Genomic DNA, 27,877 nt, shown 5'->3' on the forward strand with positions numbered 1-27,877 from the left:
GTCCCCCAGGCAAACCAGAGCAGAGCAGTATGCCAAGCTGGGGAAGAGAGAGGGACTGCTCCTCCCGAGCCACTGGTGACCTCAGTCACGTGCCTTAGTCCGGCCAGGCCCCGCGAGGCTCCACGCGGCCGAAGCTGCATTCCTGCCGCTCGCACACAAAACCAGACATGCCGCTCCTGCCCCGAGGACGGCCGCGGCACCTGTCTTCCAAAGCCCTTCCAGCCCATCCACATTAGAGACAAGTCCTCACCACCTCTCGGGGAGGCTGGGGGTTTGGTTCCATGTCACAGAGGGGTGGACAGCTCTCTGCCCTCGACGGTGAGGTGACTCGGCCAGAACGGTGGCAGAGCCAGGCCTTGACCTTGGGTCTCCTGACCCCCCACCCCCCGCAGCCCTGAGTTCTTCCTCCTTTGCTTTGCCACCAGTGTAGGCACCCATGCGCTCAGCAATGTTGGGCTCTGGATAACTCAACTACTGAGTGCAGCCATCATCCATGCTCCGGGCGGGTCTGAACACCCCAGAATGCCACGGGAGTCCCCCCCGACACGGCACTTGCACTGGCCACACAGCTCAGGGCCTGGGAGTCGGCCCAGAATGGACCCAAGGTCGGAAGCCTCCTCTCCAGGCCCAGGCCAGGGTCAAGGTCCTGCCTCCCCCCCGACAGGGTCCACAGCAAACCCCTTTCCGCAGCTCGCTGTTTTCGACCTGGGTGGTCGTGAGTGAAGGGCATCCTTGCCTCCCTGGGGATGAAAGAAACGGTCAACACTGAAGGCTTCCGAAAACCCTTTGGAGAGGCCCAGGCCGTGGAGCATAAATCAGCAACCCAGACACAACAATCTGACATTCTGGCCTTTGGCATCTTGTATTTTCAAAACAAAACGATACGCCAGCGCCAACCAGGATTATCAAGGTTTATGGAGAACTCCGCACAGAGGGGGATCGAAGGGGACCGAACCAAACTTACCAGGCCCAGGATCTGCAAGACGCTGAAGTGGTAAAAGAACATGAGGCCAGTTGAGAGAAGGGCCCACCGGAAACTGCTGAGGGGCTCTGGGGTGTAAGCACCTGGAGGAAAAGGGGAGACGGTGAGACTCACTTGTCCTTTGCCCCTTAAGGGCACAGGTGCCAAGGCCACAGCTGCGCCAGTGGATTGCCCCCTCTCGCGACTTAGAAGACGGGCCCTCAGACGCGCCGGCGACTCCAGCCAGCCCCCTTTCCGGCCTCTGTTCTGCCACACACTGCCGGGGCCGTTACAGAGGGGCGATTTTTTTTTTTTTTATGATGAAAGGAATGCATGCTCATTAGAGGAAATTTAGAAAATGTTATAGGAGTCGAAACGAGATGGAGAAAATGAAGAACAACACATCCCGGGCATTCTACTCCCCACACACGATGCTGCTAAATTGTGGGTGTTGTGTACCGGCTGGTTTTCCCCATGCCTCAGGAGTTGGTTTGTTTGTTTGGTTTTTTTTTTCTTCTTAATTACTAATTGGAGTCTAACAGTATATATAATCTGCATCCTTCACTTTCACATTTATTTTCATCTTTCCCTCATGTTTCTCAAGAGAGAGGTCTTTGAGGAAGTGTGGCGCGGTGGTTGGGAAGGTTCACTTCCGTGGCCCACAGATTTGGGTTCGAATCTAGATTCTACCATGTCCGGGCTGCGTGGTCCTGGAAAAGTTGTGGAAACTCCCTAAGTCTCAGCTTTCCTATCTGTGAAACGAAGATAACCAGACCTACCTACTTCTTAGAATTGTGGCAAGGAATGACAGGAATAATGTACTGAGTGCTCGCAGTGTAGGACTGGGCACAATGTGAGTGTTCAATGGGTGTGAGATGCTATCATGAGCACATCATTATCATGCTTCGGATAATTACAGAATGTGCCGTATCCAATGGCTATGCCATTTCCCGACCGTTACGCAACTCCCTCCCCCCGGAACAGCAAGAATGATGTCTCTCCCCTCCAGTGTCACTAGGAACTACCCTCCCAGGAGGCTTGGATGCATTCCAGAGCTTGCAGAGCAGGGGTATGGCTTATAGGATGCTGTGGGGGTGTCACTCCGAATGGGGGCTTGGAGAGGGGGGTGCTCCAGAATGAAACGAAGCTGGAACCCTCCATCCCAAGCAAGTAGGTGGCAATGTTACATCCTGGAGTAGTATTTTCCCAAGTCGGTCTTTCACTGATTCATCCATTCATTCACCGGTTATTAGGCATCTATTATGTCTCCAAGCTCCGTGCTAACCTTTGGGGTATAGGAAGATGAAGAAGACAGGCTCCCTACAATCCCAGACTCCCAGCCTGCCAGGGGAGGCAGACACGCCAACCGACAATGAGAACCCAGTATGATGGTGGGATGCCTGTGCTCTGTGCCCCGTTATCATGGGAGGACAGAACTCAGCTGGAGGCGGGGGTGGGGGAAAGACCTAGGAACAAGGACTGCTTCTCAGTAGAGGGGGCACAGAGCAGTCCTGAAGGACCAATGGGACTTAACCAGGGGCCCAGGCGTTCCAGAACCAGCAGCTCGCACAAAGGCAAACATGCAGACATGAGCTCCCGGGCACAAGGCAATTCGGAGAACCGTGGGTAAGAGTTGGGGCCGCAGGGGAGGGTGTGGTGGGGTGGTGAGAGGAGTAAGACTCGGATGTTGGTTGAGGGCTGGTTTGGGCTTCAGCCCATACCTGCATGGCCATGAGCCCCAATGCCACCAGTCTCAGGTAGGCAACTGGGAGAGGAGAGTGACCAGAGACTAAGAGACGCTAAGGATGCTGGGGACTGGCCAAGTGGAAAGTCCGTGCCCCTTCTGAAGATGGCAACCGCCACTCAGCTCCATCCAACCACTGCCCTGCTGGGACGTGTTCCCAGAGTTGCCAGTTTTTTCAGTTTTGCAAGAGGAGCCAGAAATATGAACTTTCGTGTGGAATTTCCTGATTTTTAAATGTTGGCAAATAATTCAAAATGTTTTAAGAATGCTCAACGGACCAAACAAAACACATCTTCTTGGTTGGATTCCAGCCTGTGGATGGCCAGCTCGGAGCGCTGCTGCGGAGCCACAGGAAGCCGCAGGAAAGTGCTGTGATCAGACATGTGCTGGCCCGTGCGGGGGAAGGGCCGGAGGCAGAGAATGTCGAGGCAGGAGGATGGATAGGAGGCTGCTGCAAGAACCCAAAGAAGTAGGGGATGGCGGCCCTCAAAGGTCACAGAGGTAGGGCTGGAGAAAAGTGGAAGAATATCTCGCCAGGATGTGAGGGATGGATGCTGGGGAGGAAGGGTGAGGACGGACAAATCTAGAAAGGCCTCTAGCTTGGGCCTCATTGGGTTGATGGTGCCATTGATTGTGATGGAGAAGAGGGGAGAAGGCAGATTGGGGCGGAAGGTAGGGAGACGATGAGGCTGATTTCAGACATGTTGAAATCGAGGCGTCTGCAGAATATCCAAGTGGACATGTCTCACTCCGTTTCACTCATCTATAAAATGATGCCACTGCCTACTTCATAAGGTTGTTGGGGAGATGAGATGACCTGATTTAAGCCACGTCACACACTCAATGGAGATGTAGGTGTCAGCAGCACCTGACGGCCACTAAAGTTACAGGGGCACACGCGGACTGGGAAAGGAAGGTCAGAGGCGGAACCCCAAGGAACACCATGGGCAGGGGGTGGGGTGTGGCAGGGAGAAGGAGTGAGGTGGGGTGACTGAAGTCAGGCGGGTCTTCTGGGGGAGACGCTCAGGCTTGCTGTGGGCACGAGAGCCGGGCTCACAGCACCTGTGAGTCAGAAGGCCCTTGGAAGGCATCAAACTCATTCCTCCAGGTTAGGGATGGAGACACGGAAGGCCGGGAGATGGGTAGTGGAACCGCCGAAGTCAGAGCAGGGCGCCGGGCTCTTAGACGCTGCCAGGCTGCTTGCTGCTCGCTGCCCCTGTTGCCACCTGTCCAGACCACCACCACACCAAGTCGTACGGTCTCTTTCCTTGTCTGTCTACCTCTCTAGACCAGAGCGCCTGGGGGGGGGGGGGCCCTGTCAGATTCGTTTCTGGGTCCCTAGCATCTGGCACCGTGCTTGGTTTGTGAAAAGCCATTGAGCTGTGCACTTAGACTTTGCACACCTTCCTGTCTGCCGAATGAATGGGAATCGGGCACCGTGTTGCCCCCTGGCTGCTGGGGGTATTAAGGGGAAGAGGGGACCTGGAGGACCAGCAGGTGCTCAGGCTCCTGCTCACGCCTCTCAAGGCTGGAGCTAGTCCCCCCCCCGCCCCCTCATCCCCCCCCCCCCGTCGTCTGCTTGGCTCCCCCTGGTGGCAGCTGGGCAGCAGTGACGGGTCCCGTGGGCCAGGTGGCCACTGCAGCCAAGGGACGGGAGGAGGGCAGCGTCCTCAGCCTCGAGGTAGCTCAGCCACAGGCCTGGGGAAAGTTGGGATGAGGCCCGGACTGCTGGGCAGCCCCTCTCCTTATCACGCTCCTCCCCTGCCCCACAGTCCCTGCCCCCATGCGATGGGGGAGAGGCACACTCAGACATGGCCAGGGGTCCACGTTCTCATTGCCCCTTGCCCCAACCCCCACTTTACTACAACCACTCTGGGTTGCCCCATCCGCCCCACGCCAGACTGTCAGTTCTACGAATGAGGGGCCGTTTCGGAATCCCTTTACCTGCAGCACCTGGTAGAGTAGGCACTCACCACGGTGTGAGCGATCGAACGGCACAGACCTTCCAGGGAAGCATCAAACTCTATCAAACCCTGTGGCCCGGCAGTCCTACTTAGAGGACTTGCGTCGAATACCTAAAAAACCCAACAGACCATCCTTTATTTGCACAAAGATATTGACACCCGCGCCACCTGTAACACCGAGGACCGGGAAACAAACCGAATGGGGAGATAAGGCGAACTCGATATTGTGCAACCGCCATTCAAATGACAAGCAAACCATGAGCGTGTGAGGAGAAGTCCCTGGCTGGTAATGGCAGGTGTCGAAGGCCAAACACCAGACAACATGCCACGGAGGGAAAACAGAGCCTGGCGGTTTAACACAAAGGGCTGGGGGGCGGACAGCCTTGGGTGGGAAGCCCGCCTCTGCCACTGCTTAGGGGGGTACCTGGGGCAGATGGTGCTGCCCCTCTCCGACCGTTTCCTGTATGAAGCCTGGAGGTAACACCCACCTCTCGGGGCTGCCGAGTGGAATAAGAGATACAGAAAAGTAAATAGAGCAGCTTGCCTGGCACACGGCGGGCGGCTGCTATTTTTATCAGGGCGAAACCACAGCCACCCCAAAGCTCCGAAAAGACTGGGAGAAGCCAGGGGCTCTTGCAAAGAAGGGATCTTCTCTGTGAAGGGGGTGGGGGGGGCTGCCTGTGGTTTCTACTGCCTTTTCACTGTTGTTGGTTCTTTTTGTTGTACAGATAAGCAAAGACTCAATTTCTCTGAAACTAAAAAAAAAAAAAAATCAGAAAGCAAGCAAGCACCCTGAGAATAAATGATCCACTCTACATAGATATATGCAAATTGTACGCAAATGGGCATCATTCCTTTTTTTTTCCGTATACCTGAATGTGGCCCTTGGGATAATCCGAGTGAAAAACCAGTTTTCTTCTAAAGGAAAAGAGAAACTTAAGCACTTTTGGAAAAATTAAACACATAAAACTTTTTTTTCTACTTTAAGAAAGAAATGTGACATTTTTCTGCTAGCGTCATGTATCCCAGGAGGATAGAAGCATTTCATCTCTAAAGGTGCCGGGGGGGGAACCAAGATAATAGCTTTTTCTGAAATCGATTTCTGCCAGAAGGAAGCGTCACACGAGCTGGAAAAGAAGTCACCTGCACCAGCGGCAGCAGCAAAGACAGATCCCCAGAGGCCTCCCAGGGGCCCTTTCTCCAGGTCTATAATCCCACCCAGGAAGGACTCACATCAAGGAGATGAGGCCGGGCAGGGTGGCATCCCGTCCCCCGGTCTTTGTCCTGCTCCCTTCAACTCATTCACTTCATCCAACACTGGGCACCAGACCCCATGCTAGGTGGTGGGGAGAAGGGGGCAAAGACGGTCCCCACCCCTGACAACTGTCCGGCACTTAAGAGCGAACGACGAGGGGGGTGCCTGGGTGGCTCAGTCGGTTACGCGTCCAACTCTTGATTTCGGCTCAGGTCTTGATCTCAGGGTCCTGGGATCAAGCCCCGCGTCGGGCTCCGTGCTGAGCGTGGAGCCTGCTTGCCCCTCTCCCTCTGCGCCTCCCCCCACTCACGCTCTCTCTCTCTCAAGTAAATAAATAAAATCTTTTAAAAATAAAAGAGTGGTGTAAGCAGGTAAGTAAGGGGGACATGGGGGAGGGGCAGCTGGAGATGACAGCTCAGGTGGGTTTTGAAGAAGCACAAGGAGGAGCTGGGGTCGGAGCGCGCAGGAGGGAAAGGGTACTCCGCGCGGTGGGTACAGCCTGCCACGAGGGGTGGAGGCGTGACATGGCATGCTGTTTGCATGTCATCTCAAGCAGGTCTGCGTCACTGGAGCATAAAGTGGGAGGGGACGGGTGTAAGGAGATGAAGCTGGAGAGACTGGGGTCAGGTCATGAAGAACCTCATTCGCCATGGCCAGGAACTTGGCCCTGACCCTGCACACGATGAGATGCCACTGGGAGGTTTTATACAGGGGAGAGCACGGTCAGATTTCCATTCGGGCTAGTCAGCCTGCTCTGGACATGGAGACAGCTAGGGAAGCAGCTAGGGCGGCTCTCAAGTCTATGACTTGAGCAACTGAGTTGAGTTAGGGGAGAGAGGACTTCAATGTGGAGCGCGCTGACACTGAATGCCTATGGGGTGTCCACGTGGAGAGCTCAGGAGAGAAATGGCCTGGACACAGAGCTTGGGGTGTAGAGATCAACGAGGAAGAGTCCACGGAACGAGATTAAAGCACCGATCATTGCCAGAAGAAAGAGGACCCCCTGCCCAAGAAGACAGGATCGAAGACAAGATGAGCCCACCAGCCACATGGGACAATTTACACGTAAAGGGATTAAAATTAGATAATATTAGAAATTTGATTCCTCGGCTGCGCCAGCTGCATTTCAAAGTGCTCAATAACCACATGTGGCTAGTGGCTACCCTACGGGGCAGGGCAGAAGCAGAACATTCCCACCATCAACGAAAATTCCACTTCTCTATAGAGGCAGAGACCAATACTGCCCCTGGCTTTGGCGAAATGCTGGCCACGTACTCTTGGCTATAGCAATTTCGGGAAAATAGTGGTGCAGGAGCTAGGTGGTAAAAGCTGAAGAGAAGTTTTTTCAGGTGTACAAGGAAGGGAATTCCAGGGAAAGGGAACAGGATCTGCAAAGTCACAGAGAAATCATTACCCAAATTCCCAATATTTCAGTCACTTCTCTGAACGTCCCCTTCATCCTTTGGCTCTCACCCACCCTACCTCTGCCCATGAGGAGCCTGCTTCCCCTCTGGCTTTTGAAGGTAGTCTCACTGGTTTTTCTCCTTTGGCCCATGTAAGTAGAGTAGGTAACTTCTTTCTTTGCATTGCTGTTCCCAGACCACTGGCCCTCCTTTCTCCCTGAAACCCTACAACCACCATCCAGTACCACCCCACTACTTTTCCCTTTTATGGTTGTCTACAGACATACGGGTCGTGGCCTTCAACATCCCTTGAGGGTGTTAGTACCTGGCTTGGTACCCCTCTCTCCAAAACCATCCCTGTCCTATTTCTTGATAATTTCAACACATGCCTGGATGAACCTTCTAGTATCCCGGTCTCTCAGTTCCTTGGCCCCCCGCTCCTCAACGACCTTGTCCTCTATGGTACCTCAGCCACTCACTCCCATGGTCATGCCTGAGACCTCAGACTTGTGAATATCTGCAACCCCCCATAGATCAAATACTCCCTCTTCAACTACCACTTCTCTCTTTCCAGCTTACACTCTCACCCTGACCCCAACACTCTGACCCAGCCGGAATCTGGGATTGGTAGGTCCCACCATCTTCTTGCTGTCCTTCACGGCTCCCACTTCCCTCCTTAGACTCCATGGCCATCATTCTAATGATCCCCGGCATACACCTTTGACTCCACGGTGCCTCTCATGATCGTACTCATCTTGGGGAAAAAAACCCAAAACCCAACAACCCAGCCCTGGTTCATTTCCAATCTGCTCCTCTTCCTTGCTTGCACCCACACAGCTGAATGTGTCTAGGGAAAAACAACAGCGCTGACTGTTCTCACTTCAGATTTGTGATCACAGAGCTCAAGTGCATCCTTCGTGTTGCCAGGCAATCACAGTACATCTCTCCTGTCCATTCACTCTCTCAGGCAACAACTGAATATGGTCTCCTCTCTTCTCAAACCTCCAATAGGTCTATGCCTCACTCTCAGATGATGACCTTGCCTCCTACTTCACTGAGAAAAAAAAGGATCAGGCAAAAAACCTTCCAAAGCTGGGGCGCCTGGGTGGCTCAGTCGGTTAGGCATCTGCCTTTGGCTCAGGTCATGATCTCGGGGTCCTGGGATCGAGCCCCACATCAGGCTCCCTGCTCAACAGGGAGTCTGCTTCTCCCTCTGCCCCTCCCCCTGCTCCTGTTCCCTCTCTCTCTCACTCTCTCTGTCTCTCTCTCAAATACATACATCTTTAAAAAATTTTTTTCAAAGCTCTCATGATTGCCTCTAACCACGTACCTGCATCAGTGGCCGATGTGCTCTGCCCTCACCCCCGTTGCCATGGGTGACCCGCCCAGGACCCCAGCCAAGGCCAGCCTTCCCTTTGTATCCAGATTCTGTCCCCTTTCACCTACTCAGTACCGCTCCAGCCACTGCAAACACCTGACCTCACTTCCCCCTCGATCCTTGGCCCCTCTTTAGAGCAAAACTCCTTGAAAGATTTCTTTATGCTTGGATCATCCAATATGGTGGCTACTGGCCATGTGTGGCTACTGAGCCCTCGAGAGGTGGTTAGCATGAACCGACATGAGCCGTTGGTGTAAAATACACACTGGATTTCAAAGGAAGTAAAATATACTGGTAATGATTTTATGCTGGTTACACTGGAATGAGAAGGTGTTGGATGTACTGGGTTAAATAAGATAGAAGAGATGTCATTAAAATTAATGGCACCAGTTTCTTTTTTTTTTCTGAGTGTGGCTACTAGAACATTAGAAATTATGTACATGGCTCACATCTTTTTTTTTTTTTTTTTTTACAATACTTGTCCATACTCCCTGCCCACAATTCCTCTCCTCCCATTCTCTCTTAACCTGCTTTAATTTGGCTTCTGCTCCTACGTCCCCCCTCCACCCACTCCACCAAAAACAGCTCCCTGCAGGGTCACAAATAACTTTTCCACTGCTGAATCCAATCGTCAATTCTCAGGCTTCATCTTCTGCACCTTTCTGGAAACATTCTTTGCCTGGCTTCCGGGATACCGTTCTCTCTTTGGTCTCCTCCTGCTCCACGGGCCTGCTTCTTCTCCATCCCCTCTCCCTGACCTCTAAAGGACAGGAGGTCAGGCTGCAGAACTCGGAGGTTTTCTCTTCCCTATACACTTTCATTCCCTGGGTGGTTTCAACCAATCTCATGGCTTGAATACTACCTATGTGCCGATGACTCCAACATGCACATCTCAGCCTGGACCTCTGCCTCGAACTCCAGGCTCACACATCTCATAGCCTGCGCAATAGCTGCACTGGGATCCCTAAATGGGCATCTCATGTTCTTAAACCCAACTTTGGACCTTGGGTCCTATGGCAGGTGATTACCATACTGGCTCCCAGTGAGTCGCACCCTCCCAGTATCCACATCCTTATGTATTCCTCTCCCACACTGATCGGGCCACGTGACCCACGTGGCTCAGCCATGCAACTTGCTTCGACCCACGGGATATCATCAAAAAAGATGCCATCGGAGGCTTGATAAGCACCTGTGCCTTGGAGCGTGCCCTCTTGGACTGCTGCCCTGAGACCCCCACGCCACGAAAGGCCCATGCGGATAGAGAGGCCCAGCTGTCCCAACTGCTCCGGGTGAGCCCAGGCAAGACCAGTAGAAAACGATCTTAGTCAGCTAGGGCCGCCATAACAAAAAACCATAGACTGGGTGGCTTAAACAACAGATGTTTCTTTTTTCACAGTTCTGAAAGTTATAAAGTCTAAGATCAAGTGTGCAGGCAGATTCCTGTCTGGGGAGAGCCCACTTCCTGATTCGCAGGACAGCCATCTTTTTGCTGTAGCCTCACAAGGTAGGAGGGGCTAAGGAGCTCTCTGGCCTCTTCCTCTAAGAGCGCCAATCCCATTCATGAGGGCCCCATCCTCACGACCTAACTGAACCCCAATTACCACCCAAAGGCTCTACATCCAAATACAATCACACTGGGAGTTAGGATTTCAACATAAGAACTTGCGGGGGCAGGGGTACAAACATTCGGTCCGTAACAACGAAGGACCCAGTCATCCCACACAGTTGTGAAAAATAGGACATCACTGGGGTTTTTTGGGGTACCTCTTAATCCCCTTCACCAATTTTGCCCATCCCCCCAAACCCCCTTCCCTCTGGCAACCACCAGTCTGTTCTCTGTATCTAGGAGTCTGTTTCTGTTTTTGTTTGTTTGTTCAACTGCTTTGTTTTTTAGATTCTACATATAAATGAAATCATATGGTATTTATCTTTTTTTTGTTGTTTTTTTTTGCTTACTTCACTTAGCAAAATACCCTCTAGGTCCATCCATGTTGTCATAAGTGGCAAGGTCTCCTTTTCTTATGGCTGAGTAATATTCCACTCTGTGTGTGTGTGTGTGTGTGTGTGTGTGTGTGAGACATCTCCTTTATCTATTCATCTACTGATGGACACTCGGGTCACTTCCATACCTTGGCTATTGTCAACAATGCCGCAATAAACATAGGAGTGCACAGAACTTTTCCAATTAGTGTTTTCAGTTTCCTCAGACAGACAGATACCCAGTAGCAGAATTACTGGATTGTACAGTATTTCTATTTACTGTTTTGAGGAACCCCCGTACTGTTTTCCAGAGTGGCTGCACCAGCTTGCATTCCCACCAACAGTGTAGGAGGGTCACCCTTCCTCCACATCCTCGCCAACACTTGCTGTTTCTTGTCTTTTTGATCCTAGCCATTCTGACAGGTGCGAGGTGGTATCTCACTGTGGTTTAGATTTGCATTTCCCTGATGATGGGTGATACTGAGCACCTTTTCACGTGTCTGTTGGCCATCTGGAGTCTTCTTTGGAAAAAATGTCTATTCAGGTCTTCTGCCCATTTTTAATTGGATTATTTGGTCTTTTGGTGGTTAGCTGTGTAAGTTCTTTATACATCTTGGATACTAAGCCCTTAGCAGATGTGTCATTTGCAAATCCCTGCTCCCACTCAGTAGGCCGCCTTTTCATTTTGTTGATGGTAGCCTTCAGTGTGCAGTAGCTTTTTAGTTTGGTGTAGTCCAATAAGTCTTTGCTTTAAGCCCCTACATTTGGGGATGTTTGTTACTTCCACCCGGTAGCCCCCTCCCCGCCCCCCCGCAAAAAAAAAAGCAATAAACAAGCACAAATCCCTCCTCCTAGTCTTTCTGATCTCAATTAATGGTCTTCCATCTAAGTTACTCAGGTCATAAGCCTTCGAGAGTCATCCTTGACCCCTCCTTCTCTCACACCCTACATCTGATCCATCAGCAAATCCTGCTGGCTGCACCTTCAGCGTGTACCCAGAATCCAACGACTCTTCTCTGGCTCTCCTGTCAGTACCCCAGCCACTAGCTTCTCCTGCCTGAGTTATTACACACATCACTTACAGGTCTCCCTGCTTCTATCCCTGTCCCCCTGTGGTCTAATTTCAGCATAGCAACTGGGTGACCCCTTTAAAATTCATTCGGATCATGTGAGTCCTTGGCTCAAAACCATCCAATGACCGCCCATCTCCCTAAGACTAAAATGCCAAGTCCTTCCTATGGTCTGTGAGGCTTTCTATATGATCTGACCCCTCATCTACAGCACCTCCCTGACCTCATCTCCTACAAGGTAACCCCTTCCTTCACATGGCTCTAGACACAGTGACCTACTTGCTGTTGCTGGAATATTCGAGAAACACTCCTGTGTTGGGGCCTGTACACTTCTTTGCTCTTCGTGGCATATTCCTCCTCCAGGTATCCAATGGCTCAGTCCCTCACCTACAAGCCTTTACTCAAATGTCACATTCTCAGTGAGACCTTCCCTTTAAATGAGGCTACCTCATTTAAAACTGCAGCCTCCCCAACCATTCAGCATCCCTGTACCCCTTACTCTGCTTTACCTCTTCCTCTGTGGCACTCAACATTATCTGACTTACTATACACTTCACTTGTTTCTTTACTGTCTCTTTCCATAAGAATGTAAACTCCGGGAAAGCAAGGATAATATGTATCTGTTTTGCTCACTGCTTTATCCCCAGCAAGTGCCTGATGCAAAGTAGGGGTTCGATAAGTATTTGCAGAAAGAATGAAGTGAGCAGCCCAGTATGTTCGAGAACTTTTTGCAGTTCAGTATCATCGGACTATCATGTAGGAGGGAGGGATAAACGAGATGGGAGTCAGTTTGTGAATTCTGTTTGCCACATGAGATGTTTTGGACTTTACAAATCACCTGGAGATCTTGGTAAAGGGTAGGTGCAGTACGTCTGGGGTGGGGACCTAGAGTCTGCATTTCTAATTGGCTCCCAGGTGCCGCTGGCCCGCAGACCAAACTTTGAAGCAAGGGACAGAGCTTGCAGTCCGGCTGCTGACTGAAGAAGAGCAAGGCTAGAGGCAGGGACACCAGTGTTGAGGCTGTTGCAAACTGAACAAGTCAGGGATGATCCAGCCTGAACCAAAGGAGGAGTACAGGGAATGAATTTGAGAAATGATCAGGAGGTCAAATTGACAGGATTTGGTCACCGACTGGATGTGGAGGAGAAGGGGAGTGAAGGGCCAATGATTATATATCTGCAGATTTCTGGCCGGGTGATGAGTGGATGGTGGTACCACTCAATGGGATAGGGAACGTGAGAGAAGGTGCAGGCTTGGGAACAGGGAAGAGAACGACTAGTTTAGTTCCCAACAACAATGCCATCCCGAACCTTTATGTGCCCTCTACATGAGGCACCTCCATTTCGAGCTTTTGCAAGCCTTTGCCGCCCAGGGCACGATCCCAAGATGACCACGGATGTGGGATTTCCCATTCTCGCCACTGGGCACAGGCCCAAGTCAGGTTCCCCTTCATCCAGGCATCTGACCAAATGAACTGTGCCTTCTAGTCTGTTTAATGTACAAGAAGCTGTCCTGAGGTAGATGTCCAGGTGGAAGGTCCATCTTGTCGACCTCCTATCCTGAGGGGCCAGAGAGCCCACTCAGGCCAGGCTTCACCTTCAAAGTGCCTAAGTGGGGGCTGACTGGGCCATGCCGCCTCTGGCTAAAGGCAACATAAAGACCTCCCCCTTCACTTCTGAGGATCCCAGCCAGCCCACTGCCAACAGCCCACGGAGTGAGGGCTCTGAGCTGGCAACAAATCTAACAGGTAGACCTGGCCCTAGCAGCTTCAGCACTGGAGTCCAGAGACCCAGGTCCCAGCGTCCACTCTCATCTATGTGTGTGGATCGAAACCCCTCTAAGCAGCACTGCCCCACTTGCAGGGAAATTTCAGGTCCCCTCTACCTTGCAGGAGCATTGGAGGAATAGAAAAGCCAAAGGAACATGGAGATACTCTACAGAAAAGTGGTATTTAAACCCATAACATGCCCTGGTGCCTCGCACACCTTATGCCGTTAGTGTCAGCAAGTGGGGGGCGCCTCTTGGATCATTTGAGGCAATGAGGCCTAACCTTCAGCCTGTATCGGAATCCCTAAGGGGAGCGGTGCTCAGACTTCAGCTGCCATCAGAACCCCCTTGGAGGGCTTGGTACAAGGGAGCTTGCTGGGCGCCACCCCAGAGTTTCTGATTCAGTGGGTCTGGGGATGGGACCTAGAGCCAGGAGCCTGAGAATCTGTATTCCTAACAAGTTCCCCAGTTAGGCAGCTGCTGCTGCTGGTCTGGGGACCGCGCTGTGAGAACCCCTGTCCTCGAGAACTTGTAGAAAATCAGATGCCTGCGCCCCGCCCCAGAGACCTGAATCCAGGAGAGGGGCCCCAATCTGGCCCCCTGTGAGAAGCAGTGCCTCCTGGAAGCGGCTACAATTACAGTGGGGAGTACTTGACTTAATCCTGTGCTCCTACAAAGCACGCCTGAGCCCCAATTCCTTCCTCTTCCATGGGGAAAAATCCCACGGTCATCGGAAGCTCTCCAATCCATCCCCCCGCATAAGCCTCAGCCCCTGGCCAGTTTTTCAATTTCTCCAGCTCTTCCCTCACCCCACGGACACTGCAGGAGCCTTCAGAATCTGCCCGAGCCCCCAAGCCTTTCTCCTGCCCTTAGCCTGGCCTTCAAAGTGGAAGTGGGAAGCCAGAGAGAGAGAACTTTCCCAGCACCCTAAGGCTAGTTAGACAAGAGGGGGGATGGGCTAATGGGCGGGGTGGGGAAGAAACAGGTAGACTGAGGTCAGTATGACCTTGGGGCCAGTTTTCAAGCCCTCACTGGCCACAGTACTCTTGCTTTAACTGTCCTAGAAACCAACACACCGGCTGTGTGCTAACCCTCATCCTCCAGGAGGTAAGCTTAAAGCTTATCTCCAGAGACACGTGGCTTGCCCGCATCAACCTTGGGGTTCTTACACCCCAGTTTCCTGAAATGTCTCCAAAGGACATCTGATCTGCCTGTGCTTCAAAATACCTTTCTTACCCCATGTCAAGCCTGGGAGTCCCCGGCTCCCCAATTCTGAAACAAGAGCTCCCTCTAGTGAAGTAGAAAGGGGTTTCCAAGTAGCCTCGAGGCAGGGCTCCTTCACCCTCCGGGAGCGGGGCACAGATCCCCTAGAAGCGGGGGACACCAGTGAAGCCCTCCCCAGAACAGGGTTTTGAATGCATAAAAGGCAAAGCATTACAGGAAAAGCCAGTGTTATTAAAACGGAGTCATCAAGAGAGGAAAAACAGATCTATAACACAGTCCTTGCATGTTTCTTTACTAATGCATTTAATGAGCTCCAGCAGTGAGTGGAACCGCTACCATGATTTCAAGGCAGTGGTGAGCATCAACTTTTCCCACCCAGGTTAATGGACCCCTTATTCCTATTCGTGGACTCCACGTTAAGATCCCCTGCCTAGATAGAACCACCGCACCCACCCAACCAAAACAACCCACAGGGATGAAGAAAAGGGGAAGAAGTTCCCAGAGCAGGGAATTGGGTCACGAGCCCCGTGGGTCCAAAAGTAGTGTGGGAGCTCTCCTCCACCCCTCCTGCAGCTGGCCTCCCTCCAACCCATCCCACTGGACCCCCTGGAAACCTGATCCCACCATTGGCAAATCCTTCCATACCTGCCACCCGCACAGCATGGCCCTGGTACTTCCTCACCCTGCGGAGCCCTGGCTCTCCCCCAGGACACTGCTTCTCCCTTGGGCTGCTCCGAGCGGAGGCTCTTCTTCCTCCTCCTGTGCTCGCAGCAAGCTTGTGTGGGGAGAAGGGGAGTTGAAGATCCCCCCTCCCGTTACTGCTTCTGGATGCTTACTCTTGTCTCCTTCTTGCAAGCTTCACCTTCTCTTTGTCACCATGGTCCACCCCCCTCCCCTCGTCCTCCAGGTCACTATCAGACTCCTCCCGGATCAATCTCGCTGAGCTTACAGTCATTGCTCTGGGTGATTTCACCATCCGTGCGGGGGCCACTTCTAACATCCTAACCTCCTGGCCTCTGCAACCTCTTCAACTCCACACATCCGCACCTCCACGCCACCTTCCTACCCACAACCGGCTTCAGGGAGCACCCCCAGCCACCCCGCCTCAGTTCTATTCCTCTACCACAGCCTCCCCATTGTTTCAGATTCCATATCCTCTTTTCTACTGGGCACGAGCCCGCACACCTCCTGGTGACCTGATTCCCCACACCCCACCCCCATGGACCTCCTCCTCGTTCTTCCATCCATACCATCTGGGACCCCATGACTGATCACTTGAACTAGCCCCCTCAACTCCCAGGCGGGCAGACAGCCCTCTTCCTCCCTGCTGCTCCACACTTCTCCCTACCCCTCACTACCTCATCCCCAAGGGGTGGCCTGCTAAGGGTGAGAACCTAAGAAATAGCTCAGACCACATTTTAGGAGACTGGTAGGCAGAGTCATGGTACCTTAGCAAACAGAAACCATACAGAGAGCAAATTTACATAGTGTGAACTAAGTGATGGGCACTATTCCTATTTTACAGATGAAGAAACGGAAGCCCAGAGAAGTTAAGGAACTTCGCCAAGGTCACACAGCTCGTAAGCGACAGAACGGGGTTTGAAAGGAGGTTAGTCCCGCTTTGACACGGGCACATCTCAGAACCGTCTCATCCATCGGCCGGCAGCCAGGCCTGTTCAAATTTCCTCTCGAGCTCCTCGGTTCCTTTGACTGGGTGGGAAAGAAGTTCAGGCCCGGTGTACAAATCTGGCCACTGCAGGTAGTCAGGGTCCAGAGCAGAAGGCTCACGCAGGTGTCCAGAGCAAAGCTGCGGGCTCCGGCCCCGCCTGCCCGAGCAGCCTTCCCGTGCTGGGTGTGCCCGCTCAGCTCATAATAAAGGAAGCACTCTGTTCGCCATTCTGTTACTGTTCCTTGGGTGACCTGCCCTTGGCTGGAAACCCGAAAGGACGAAAGTGGGTGGCAAGGTTACCAAAACTCTGTCCCAAACCCCAAGCACCCCTCGCTTTCTGGATCTTCAACACCATTGATCCAAACTTGGATGGATACCTCAAGGCAGATGTCCTGCCCCTCTGCGCAGACTGCTGAGCCCCCCGGAGAAGACGGGGTCACTGTACAGACCAGTGCCGGGAAACTGCAAGGAAATCTGTTTCAGGAGGGCCCCCTCTGCGCTAGTCACCACACTTCTGGAGCTACACTGTCCAATATGGTAGCTACAGCTACTAAGGACCTGCAGCCAATTCAATGTCAATGCAAATTCATTAAACTGAAATCAAGCAAAAAAATTTCTCGGTCCTAGCTCCTGGGTTTGTACTAGTCCCATGTCCTCTGCTCGGGAGCCACATGGAGTGAGCGGCTACCATACTGAGCAGAGCAGATCTAGACCATCTCCGCCGTCACCAAGAATTCTACTGGACAGCACGCAAACAGTCCAGACTTCTCTCCTTCTCCCATCTCCCGCCACGCTCACTCCTCCTGTCAGGACCCATCTCCATCCACTGCAAAGCCCCTTCCTTCTCAGCAGGGGTCGGCACCCACGGTTCCTCCACTCCCCTGCCTCCCTAGTACCTTCAAAACACTCCCTCTCACTAGTGGCCTTCGCCTTAGCACCTGAAGTTGCCCAGCCTTGGGCAGAGAGGCCAGGGGAGGAGGGGGAAAGGAAAGGTAGGAAAAAGGCAGGGTGCGGGGATGGGGGAGAAATCCCTCCCTTAGCTCTGCAACACCCTTAACCCCTCCTTCCTTAACACCCTACTCTTTCCCTCCCACCCCCTCTTCTCCAATGGTCATACTTTGCCAGAACTCTCTGAACCTACATGGTGCTACTGCTCTGCCCGGTCCTACAATCGCATAAGGCTCCTTTTGTTTTATCTCCTATTCACAGTTGATGTTCCCCGAGGCCTTTTCTCCAAATTCTATTTCTTCTCCCACCCCACCGACGTAGCTACCCTGGACCATCTCATTCACCCCCGTGTGTGTGCACCTTCTTTATACCAATGACATGGAAGTCAGCCTCCAGCCCAGACTCCCCTGAACGCCTCCAGAACATTCCATCCGACTGCCTCCTGGACATCTCAGCCTGATAGCCTAGAAGTGTCTCAAACTCAAGTGTTGAAAAAAAATCTTCCTTCCTAAAACATGTTCCTTTCCTTCTGTGGCCCTTTCTGTGAGTGGCACCCTATCTCCCCCAGCCCCCCAGGCGGAAATCCTGGGGCCTCACAGATTTTGCCCTCTCCCTCACTCCCATAGCATCTTAATTATAATAAATACTACCAGTTTAATTATTTAGGATTATTAATTTAAATTAACATAACAGTGATCTTAATTGTAGATCCTGAAAAGACAAAAAGATGAGACTACTGCCACCTTGTGGCAAAACGCTGATAAACACTCGGATGAGGCCGTTGCAACGCTCAAGGCAAATAGAAAATATAAAGAGAACGTTCAGGAAAGAGTGCTTTAGGCTGCCTAGGGAAGTCAGACACAGCGCTGGGGTTGGGGGCAGCATCACTGAGCTAATGTTCAAGGAGGACATGGAGTTTGCCAGGTTCCAGACAGACAAGCTGTCGTGTACACAGACACGGTGTTGGGGGCAGGTGGGCCAAATCTGTCAGCAGATTTGTTCGCTTAGAGGGTAAAGTAATGGGAGTTGAAATCTCAGCGATGGGAAATGAGGTCAAAGAGATGGATAAGGGTAGGACTGTAACCATCTTGAATGCCACGTAAAGGAGTTTGGTCTGCCTCCCAGACAGGATTTTTAAGCAGGGGAGCAAAATCTGATCAGATTTGTTCTTTCCTTAGGTCATTCTGGAGACTGGATGGAGGACAGACTGGGGGAGACGTAGGGGGCAATCGGGGGGCAGGGACATGAGAAAATGAAGTAGTCCCTGGCAACAGAGGCTGAGAGCCTAGACTCAGGCAGAGGGGATGGAAACAGAGAGGAAGAGCTGAATTTGCAAGCATTTTGAGAATCTGGATCATCAGAATACTTCTGAACTGATTGGCATCAGGGATGAGGCAGGAAGGGATCCAGAAAGTTTCTGGCCAGGTTTTTGGCTTTGGCCCTGGGTGGATGGTGGGGCCAGTAATACAGGAAAGAGAAGAGGAGGAAAAAGAGCAGGTGGGAAGAAGGGGCATGGAATCGAAAAGGCTGACCGTAGACAAGTTTCCTTTGAAGAACCTGTGGTGTTTCTCGAGCCTGCAGTGAGATCTAGGGATGGAGAACACCAGGATCTCTGGAGCATGCAGAGCAAAGGAGCCCAACGACTGCCCGCCAGAGGAGAACCAGTAGACAGGGGCAAGATGCAGCTCGATGGAGAAGCAGGCATCTAAGGGATGCCAGCAACATTAAACCTGCTGACAGACACGCACTCCATAGGTGCAAGGCTCTGTCGGTTCAGAATTGAGCAAGGAACCATCCTGACCTCAAGAGCCCACAGTCTAGATGGAAGACAGACGTGTAATTAACAAGAGGCAGTATTACGGTGGTTAATAATAAAAGTATACAACACCATGTGCCAGGCATCGTTCTGTAGATTTACATATACGAGCTCATCGAACCCTCACGGCACCCCTGTGAGATAGGTACTATTCCTGTCCTCCTTTTACAAATGAGCAAACAGATGCAGAGAGGTTTAAGGCACTAGCCTAAGCGCCAGACTCAGGATTCGAACCCACAGTCCGTCCGAACTCAGCGACGACATGGAGAAGCAGTGCTGTGTGGTGGTGAAGCTCGCCTGCCTGGTTTCCAGTGCCAGGTGAAACTCTCGTGCAGGGGCTCCTAACCTTTGTGGTGCCATGGATCCCTTGGGTGGTTTGGGGCCTCCTCTCTCAGGATAAAGTTTTTGTTTGTTTGTTCTGTTTAAAGATTTTATTTATTTGTTTGACAGAGAGCACAAGCAGGGGGAGCAGCAGAGGGAGAGGGAGAAGCCGGCTCCCCGCTGAGCAAGGAGCCCGACGCGGGGCTCGATCCCAGGACCCTGGGATCATGACCTGAGCTGAAGGCAGATGCTTAACCGACTGAGCCACCCAGGCGCCCTGCAGGATAAAGTTTTTATGTAGACAAAAGACACCGCATTAGAAAACAGTAATACTGAAATAGTTAGCAAAATACTTTTAAAAATTAAGGCTTTGAAATGCTCAGGTAATGAAGAAGTGCAAAGGGTTTTGTGAAATCCCTATAGCAGCCGTAATAGGAGAACAATTTACATTGACAACAACATCCCGAGTCCTGCTAAAGCAACTGCGGACAGTTGTCTACGATTCGACACTGAAGGAAACGCTGGACGTCAGTAGGAGTTAATACAAATGAAGACGTGATCTTTTTTTTTCTCATCCAAGGTCATGGGCCCCCTAAGTCTCGTGGACTTATGAGGATTAAATAGGATCAAGATCAGGCAAAGTAAAACATTTAGCCAGTGCCTAGTTGGTGGAAAGTGCACAATAAACGTTAGCTTGTAAGATATGTGAAATGTGTAGTGTGTGGCTCTAGAGTCCTTCATTCATTCAGCCCCGAAAGACCAAGAACAAAAGAAGCCTTCCTGTCCTCAGGCAGAAAGGCAGATACCTGGAGTGCAGTGTGAGAGGGACAGTCGCAGAACACTTCCGGGGGGCTGCCTGGAGGAGCTAACTGACAAGGCTGAGTTTTGAAGACAGAACGTGTTCTGGGCCACCAAGTTGGAGAAGGGCATTCCCAGCAGAAGTCTTGCCGTGTTCAGGGCGCGGAGGCATGAAAGTTGCACGGGAAATACAGGGGACCCTATGGATTTTGGTATCCCCTGAGTGCAGGGTACAAAGATGGAAGGAGCATAAAGAGAAGAGGCTGGGGGAAAAGGGCTAGGGCCAGGGCACGCTGGGCCTTTTGTGCCCCCTGGAAAATGCACTGTGCTCTGGGGACAAGGGGGAGCCACTGGAAGTTTCCAAATAGGGAAGTGCCATGATCCTATTTGGGCTTTCGGCCCAGCTTTGGAAGCTACAGGGACAGGTTGTTGGGGGGAGACGGGGAGGCTGGAGGTAGGGAGATCACACAGAGTCAGCTGTCATGGTTGAGGTGAGAGAGGAGTAAGGCCTAAGCCAAGGTAGGAAGAGTGATGGACTTGAGAAAAATTGGGGAGGGCAAAGCAGGAGGACATGGCGAGCTCTCCGCACAGTGGCCAGAATGATCTTTCCAACAAGCACGCCTGATCATGCCAGACTGTCTGCTTAACAGTCTTGGGACAAATGAGAAACCATCTGGAAATAAAGTCGGGTCCTTATCTCACATTGTCTACTGGGATAAATTCCAAGTGGATGAAAGATTTAAAGCTCTAAAAGAAAAATGGAACTATTAACACAGGAGGGGAAAAAAAATGCAGGATATATTTTTTTGTAGCCTGGTAGTGGAGAAGGACTTCCTAACCATGACTCCAAATTCAGAAGCTCTACGGGTAAGAGCCAGATAAATTACACAGAAATGTAAACAGTCTACCTAAAGAAATCATAAGCAAAGTTAAAAGACGAGTGAGAAAACGGGGAAAAATATCCACAGCTCAGATCACAAAGGGTGAACTTCCCTAATATTTATATACAAATATATAGAAATATATTTCGATTATATTGAAATAGAAATGTATATAGAAATATACATAAATCTAGAAATATATTTCTATTGCATATGAATATACAGAAATATAAACAAATATATATATTATAAAGAGCTAAGATACAATTTTTTAAAGATTTTATTTATTTATTTATTTGAGAGCGAGAGAGAGCATGAACAGTGGGAGGGGCAGGGGGAGAGGGAGAAGCAGGCTCCCTGCTGAGAAGGACCATGAGATCAGGACCTGAGCCGAAGGCAGACACTTAACCGACTAAGCCACCCAGGCGCCCCTCCTAAGATTAAATTTTGTTAAAAAGGCTAACAACGCAAGGGAAAGATAAGCACATGACAGGAACACAGAGTTCAAGGAAGAGGAAATCGAATGCCAATTCAAACATGTAAATAGATGCTCCCCTTCACCCAAAGTAAGAGAAATTCAAATTAAGTCTGATTTGCTACACCATTATTTTTACCCATCAGATGGGCAAAAATCGAAAAACACCGGGAATACACTCTTTCGGGGAGGGCGTGTGGAAACAGGCACTCTTACCCACTGCCGCGGGCATTTACATTGGTATGACTTTTATGAATTGGGAAACATCCATCCAAATTATGAACACACATACTCTTTTGATTCAGCAATTCTACTTAGGGGGGATTTATCGTACTAGATACATGCACACACATGCAAATCAGCGTGGGTACAAGGTCGCATGGCACAGTGTTATTTATATTAGCCCAAGATTCAAAACAACCTAAATGTCTACCAACAGAGACAGAATAAATAAATTACGATGTACTATCGTAGCCTTGTGTTACGTTTAACAGCAAGAACCCCAGAGCCATACCAGTGGGTTCAAATCCCGTGTGCGTCCCCTTACTAGCGGAGCCTCAGTTTCCCCATGTGCAAAAGGGACATAACAGCAACCCTGCCTAAGAGGACTGTGGTGGGGATGAAATGAGTTCACATGTGCGAAGAGCTTGAAGCAATGTCTGGCACCTCCTAGTGCTCTATAAAGTCTTGCCATTTCTACTAGACTGTATTTTATCATCCACACGATGGAATGCACGAGCTGTTGTGCAAAAGAATGAGGAAGCTTCCTATGGGCTTACAGGGAGAGAAATGCTGCTAAAGCAAAACAGTAACGGCAACAAAACAGTCATGCAGTATGCTATTTGGGGGTGTGTGTCTTACAGAGGAGGGAAATAAAATAGTTTCTGAATTTACTTATATGTGTGAGAAGAAACTCTGGGAGGAGATGCAAAAATCCAAAATGGCAGTTACCTATGGAGTTATAGGAGGCACCACGTGGACGTGGGGAAGGGTGGGAAGGTGATCTGTTACAGAATGGTTTTCTGTATTTTAAAGTTTGAACTCTATAAAGGATTTACACAGGAGAGGAATCAACAGGAGAGCAAGCTGGTGTTATGCCCCTTCTTAAAACTTTCACTGGCTCTCCATAGGTCTTAGAATAAAGGCCAAATCCCTGACCACAGCTGACAAAGCCCTCCGTATCTGACCCCTGCCTGCCCCTCAGGCCGGGTCATCCGTCCTCCCCCTGGATCTCCCTTCCCTCCTGCCACAGTGCTGTCGTACGTGTAGTTTTGTGAGGTTATAAGGGTGCACCCCCCCAATCCTACTCTTGCCTAGTGAACCCCCTACATATCCTTCAGACCTCAGTTGAAATGTCACTTCCTCAGGGAACTCTCCCCCAAACCTCCGAAGTATGTGTTAGTTTTATTCTTAGCTCTCACTAAAGCATGTTCCTTTCCTTCAGAGTACTTACCTCAGTTATAACTATATATTTATTTGTGTGATTATTTGATTCATACATGTCTCCTCTCACTACATTATAAACTCTATGAGGGAAGGGATGGTATCTGGTTTTCACCGATCGGGGCATCCCAAAGGCCAGCATAGAGCCTGGCAGAAAGAGTGTGCAAATAAGTTGCTATGGTTTGAATGTCTGTGTCCCTCCAAATTCATATGATGAAATCCTAACCACCAAAGATGGATTGTATTAGGGGGTGGGGCCTTTGTAAGGTGTCTTAGGTCATGAGGGTGGAGCCTCCACGAATGGGATTAGTGCCCTTATAAAAGGGGCCCCAGAGAGCTCCCTTGCCCCGTCCACCATGTGAGGACGCAGCAAGAATGGGCCAGCTAGGAATCAGGAAGAGGGTCCTCCCAAGAAGGCAACCATGCTGGCGACTTGATCTTGGACTTCCCAGCCTCTGGAGCTGAGAACAAGAAATTGATGCTGTTTATAAGCTACCCAGTTGGTGGTATTTTCTTATAGCAGCCAGAAAGGAATAAGACATATGTGTCAGATGAATGAGTAAAATAGATGCGGGGGTAGGGGGATGATTCCCAGGTTCTAGCTGGGGTGACAGGGTGGTGCCATCTGGCAAGGACCACAAGGAGAGCAGCAGGGCTGAGGGGGAAAAAATGAGTACAGCACAGACAGGCTGAGTTTGAGGTGAGCTTGGGGCATTCAGGTGGAGATGCTGGGTAAATGACATGAAAATCTCGTAAGCCTGGGCTGCCGACAGCAATGCGGCAGCCATGACTACTCCGACTGGTGGCCGAACTGTGTAAGCATGTGACCATCTGGGGAGCAGCAGAGCAAGAGGCAAGCCCGGAACAGAACTCTGGGGAAACGAACATGTCAGGGACAGAGGCAAAATAACTGATGGAGGCGTGGGGAGGCATGGTCAGTGAGGCAGGCCCTCAAGAGCGGAGCATTCCAAAGAGGAGGGATCAACAATGTCCATTGCAGCAGAGAGCTCTGGCAGGATAAAGTCTGAGAGGGAGCCATTAGATTTGGTCAGGTAGGCGTTGTTAGTAATGGTCAGCAGTGTTATTTCTGTGAAGAGGTGGGCAGCGGGGAGAGATATCCCATGTCAGTGTTCTGAGGGATGGGAGATAACTGAGTAGACAGGGTCATCAAATACAGGCAAGTGCCACCCACAGTTATGTTCTGTTCCTGGGATGATTCCAGGTGGTAAACAGGTAAACATTTCATTTTTAATAGCTATGCATTTAAAGTGTATTAAAAATACATCACCAGTGCACTGAATCCAGGATTTTATTGAGCACAAACATATTTTAGAAAAACATATATATGTATATTTATAAATTCATATATATATATAGTTATAAATATATAAATGTATAAATACTTATTTATAAATATATAAAAATATTTTTTTAAGATTTTTATTTATTTGAGAGAGAGCGGGGGGAGGGGGCCAGAGAGAGAGAGGGAGAAGTAGACTCTCCACTATCTTGACCTGAGCCAAAGGCAGATGCTTAACCGACTGAGCCACCCAGGAGCCCCACAAACAAATATATTTTAGGAAAAAGAAAAATCAGTAGACTTAAGGACATATATTATATACATAATAATACAGATGGCTCTGTGGATAAGGCACAAGCTGTCATGCCCAAAGAACTGAAGTTTAGGAAATCTTGTTTGGCTAATAATCTATGAAGACAGTTAGCTGGGAAGGGAAGGTGAGAAGAGACGGTGTAGGGTCGAGAGAAACTTTCTTTTTTAGAATGGGAAGACTTCAGCATCCTTCCTGGCTGAAAAGCCAGGAGTGAAAGAAAGAGTTGAAAATCTAGGTAAATGAAACAAAAGGAAAAGAAAAGAAAACTCAAGTACACGAGTGATACTTGATGGCACGGAGTTCCAGAGGATGGGAAGGGAGGCAAGATAACCACAACACTACTTCCTCCAAGACGACAGGTAAGGATGGGAGTGGGTGAAGCAGCTTTTAGAGCAGAGGGAAATAACGGAGGGGATTCCCGCCTGGAAATCTCTGTTTTCTCAGTCCTTGGTTGACAGTGGGGAGGACGGGAAGTTTGAGGTGGGTGGTAAAGGTTCAGCACATGACTTCTCAGGGCAATGTGTAGCACAGCTGACCAAAGACAGAACACAAGAGCAATGGTGTTGAGAGCACAATTATAACAGACCATGAAATTTTAGTGGCCCCAAATCTGAATGACTCGAGAGATTTCCCCCAGTAGGCCAAGGCTGGGCACTGGGACTGGACGCTGATCCCCGTGGAAAGGACAAAGGGCTGAAGCACTTTTGGGAGCTGGTGAAAGGAAAGCTCCAGTAATTGGTTATAGTGGGACGAGCTGATTGGGAAGGAGAGGAGTCCTGATTTCAGGAGTAGAGATTCAGGTCACAGAAAGGGACATAGGGGCCAAGGATCTCAGATAGAGGAGTTTTAGGGGCAGGGGGAGGGCAAGGTCGGTTGGCTGAAGACAAAAGGACACAGAAGTCACTGCAGTGGAGAAGCCCAAACTCCGAGAAGCTGGAGTGGGACGAGTGGTCTTCACTGGAAACCTTCATGGATACTGGTGGGAGTTGTAATAGAAACGATCGAGTGCCAGGGGCCAAAGGCATTTAGGAATATGGGGGAAGCAGCCAAGGGTGGTAGTAGTGATGAAAAAAAAAAAAAAAAGGTGGGGAGAATGGTAAAGGAGAAAGCATTTTCATCGAAGGGAGAAATGAAATACTGGTCTGGAAGAGATGGCGGGGGGAGGGGGGCCGACAGCCTATGTGGCTGAATAGGGAGAGCAGCGTCCATTAGAGGGAGCTTCAGGCAAGAGATAGGAGGACTAGGTATTCTATGGAGAGCTGGTTATGTCAGTGGGGATGGGGTTCTAAAAACTATATGGTTGACCCTTGAACACCATGGGTTTGAACCGTGCAGGTCTACTTAGATGTGGATTTTTTCCTGACAAATGCAGAACAGTACCAGAAATGTGTTTTCTCTTCCTTATGATTTTCTTCATAACATTTTCTTTTCTCCAGCTTATTTTACTGTAGGAATACAGTACATAATACATATGGCATACACACTAGGTGCTAATTGACAGTTTCTCTTACCAGTAAGGCTTCCGGTCAAGAGGAGGCTGTTAGGATTTAAATTGGGGGGGGGGGCATCCCTAACCTTCGCATTGTTCAAGGATCAACTGTAGTTCCAGACAGCCAAAGGCAAGGAGCTGGGAGGAGAGGAAACAGAAATTAAAAGACAGGCTGGAGGAAGAACAGAACAGTGGGGGGTAAAAAGGATGTCTTGTTTCCTACGGCGGTGCCAGAAGACCACAGAAACCAAGGAGGAATGGGATCCCGCTGAGCACCACCCAGTCACCCCCAAGCCACAGAAAGCAGCGGGACCTTGCCTTTCAGGAGAACAGGGCTCCTGGTCGTGGGAGGTATCTACAGGAGAGCTGTCTTGCTTTGGGCAAACACTCCAACGTCAGTTATGTCTGGAAAATTACAAGACTTCTAGGAAAGAGAATCTCCCAACCCCTCAGCTGTTTTGATTTACGGGGAGTCATCTCCCCACTGCTCACTCTGGATGGATTCGCCCTCTGCAAGGCCCAGGTCCGAGGTTCGGGGCCAAAGGTGAAACCCGCCTTAGGAAATCTAGCCTTTTCTCGAAGCCTGCGTAATTTCCCCCAAGCGAACAGCAGATGACAGCAAAGAGCCACAAAGGAAGCGGAGGCTTTACAAGGGCCCAGAAATGGTAAGAAATAAACCGGATTATGTTCCCCTAGTGCCCTCTGTCGCACTTAATCCCGGCTGTATTACAAGTACAACGCTCCCGTCCCCCCTAGATAGGGACTCCCTGTGGCAGGGAATCTCTGATCCCCTGGTGCGAATGCTGGACACGTAGTAGGGGTTCAACAAAGACACCGTGGGGGCGGCTGGCTGGAGGGGAGACTCCCAACCGGATGTGGTTAGGAGACAGGCACCTGCCTTTTAGGACAACAAGGTGTGTGGGGAAAAGCGCTGGTCTGAGAGGGAAGGCTTTGAATCCTGGCTCTGCTCCTTAAGGCTGGGAGCTCGAGGTGCCTCACATTTCTGAGCCCTGGTTTTCTCCTCTGTAGAAGGGGCATCTGCCACCAGGGTTGGTTATGATGAGAAGACGCACAGAACAGGCCTAGCAAAGTATCTCGCACACAGGCAACACTCAAGACAAAGTTGGTGTTTACTGTGGTTATAATTACTGTTAGAGTTTTTACAGATGTACCAGAGGAGAGAGGAAAGAATCACTAACAGTGAGAAATAAATTGGAATGAAACCTTGGAATCTCTACTTCCTCCGCTCGGTTCCCCCCAAACGGTGCAGCAATAGATCCAACACAAGGCCGCAGTGGCCTCTGTCACTTCTGGAAGCTGCAGCTTCCCAGATTGTGGGGTTTTGTGGGGGGGATGGAGGGGGCAGTGGGGATGGCTACTTGGTATTTCCCATGTCAGAATAGTCCAGCTCGGCTACCTAACAGATTTTTATGGGCACCTCAGAGCACAGATAGGTTTAACTAAGAGCCACGCACCTTTGTCCAGAACTTGCCTCAGCAAGGGGGGAGGGGGCTGGCTGGAGCTCGAGACAGCGGCCTGCCCGGTTCTATTCAGAAAGCATGTATCCCCCAGACTTGGATATTATTAGAAGCTGTTTCCTGCGCCACAGGAGACAGACCTGAAAACTGGCCCACGGCTCCTGGATATTGAGACGTTCCTTAAAGCTTAGCCGGGGGAA

General features: G+C 50.6%; 1 protein-coding gene across 11 annotated transcripts in view; it reads right to left on the reverse strand.

Moving 5' to 3' along the window:
- The window catches only part of TMEM164 (transmembrane protein 164), a 177,696-nt gene that overhangs the window by 22,786 nt on the left and 127,033 nt on the right, over window positions 1–27,877 (reverse strand). For all 11 annotated transcript variants that reach the window (XM_078064583.1, XM_078064582.1, XM_078064589.1 and 8 more), the window contains one exon: window positions 965–1,065. In XM_078064583.1, the coding sequence (XP_077920709.1) occupies window positions 965–1,065 (101 nt within the window). The remainder of the gene's footprint in view (window positions 1–964; window positions 1,066–27,877) is intronic.

This window comes from Halichoerus grypus, chromosome X (assembly GCF_964656455.1).
Source record: "Halichoerus grypus chromosome X, mHalGry1.hap1.1, whole genome shotgun sequence".
NCBI lineage: Eukaryota > Metazoa > Chordata > Mammalia > Carnivora > Phocidae > Halichoerus > Halichoerus grypus.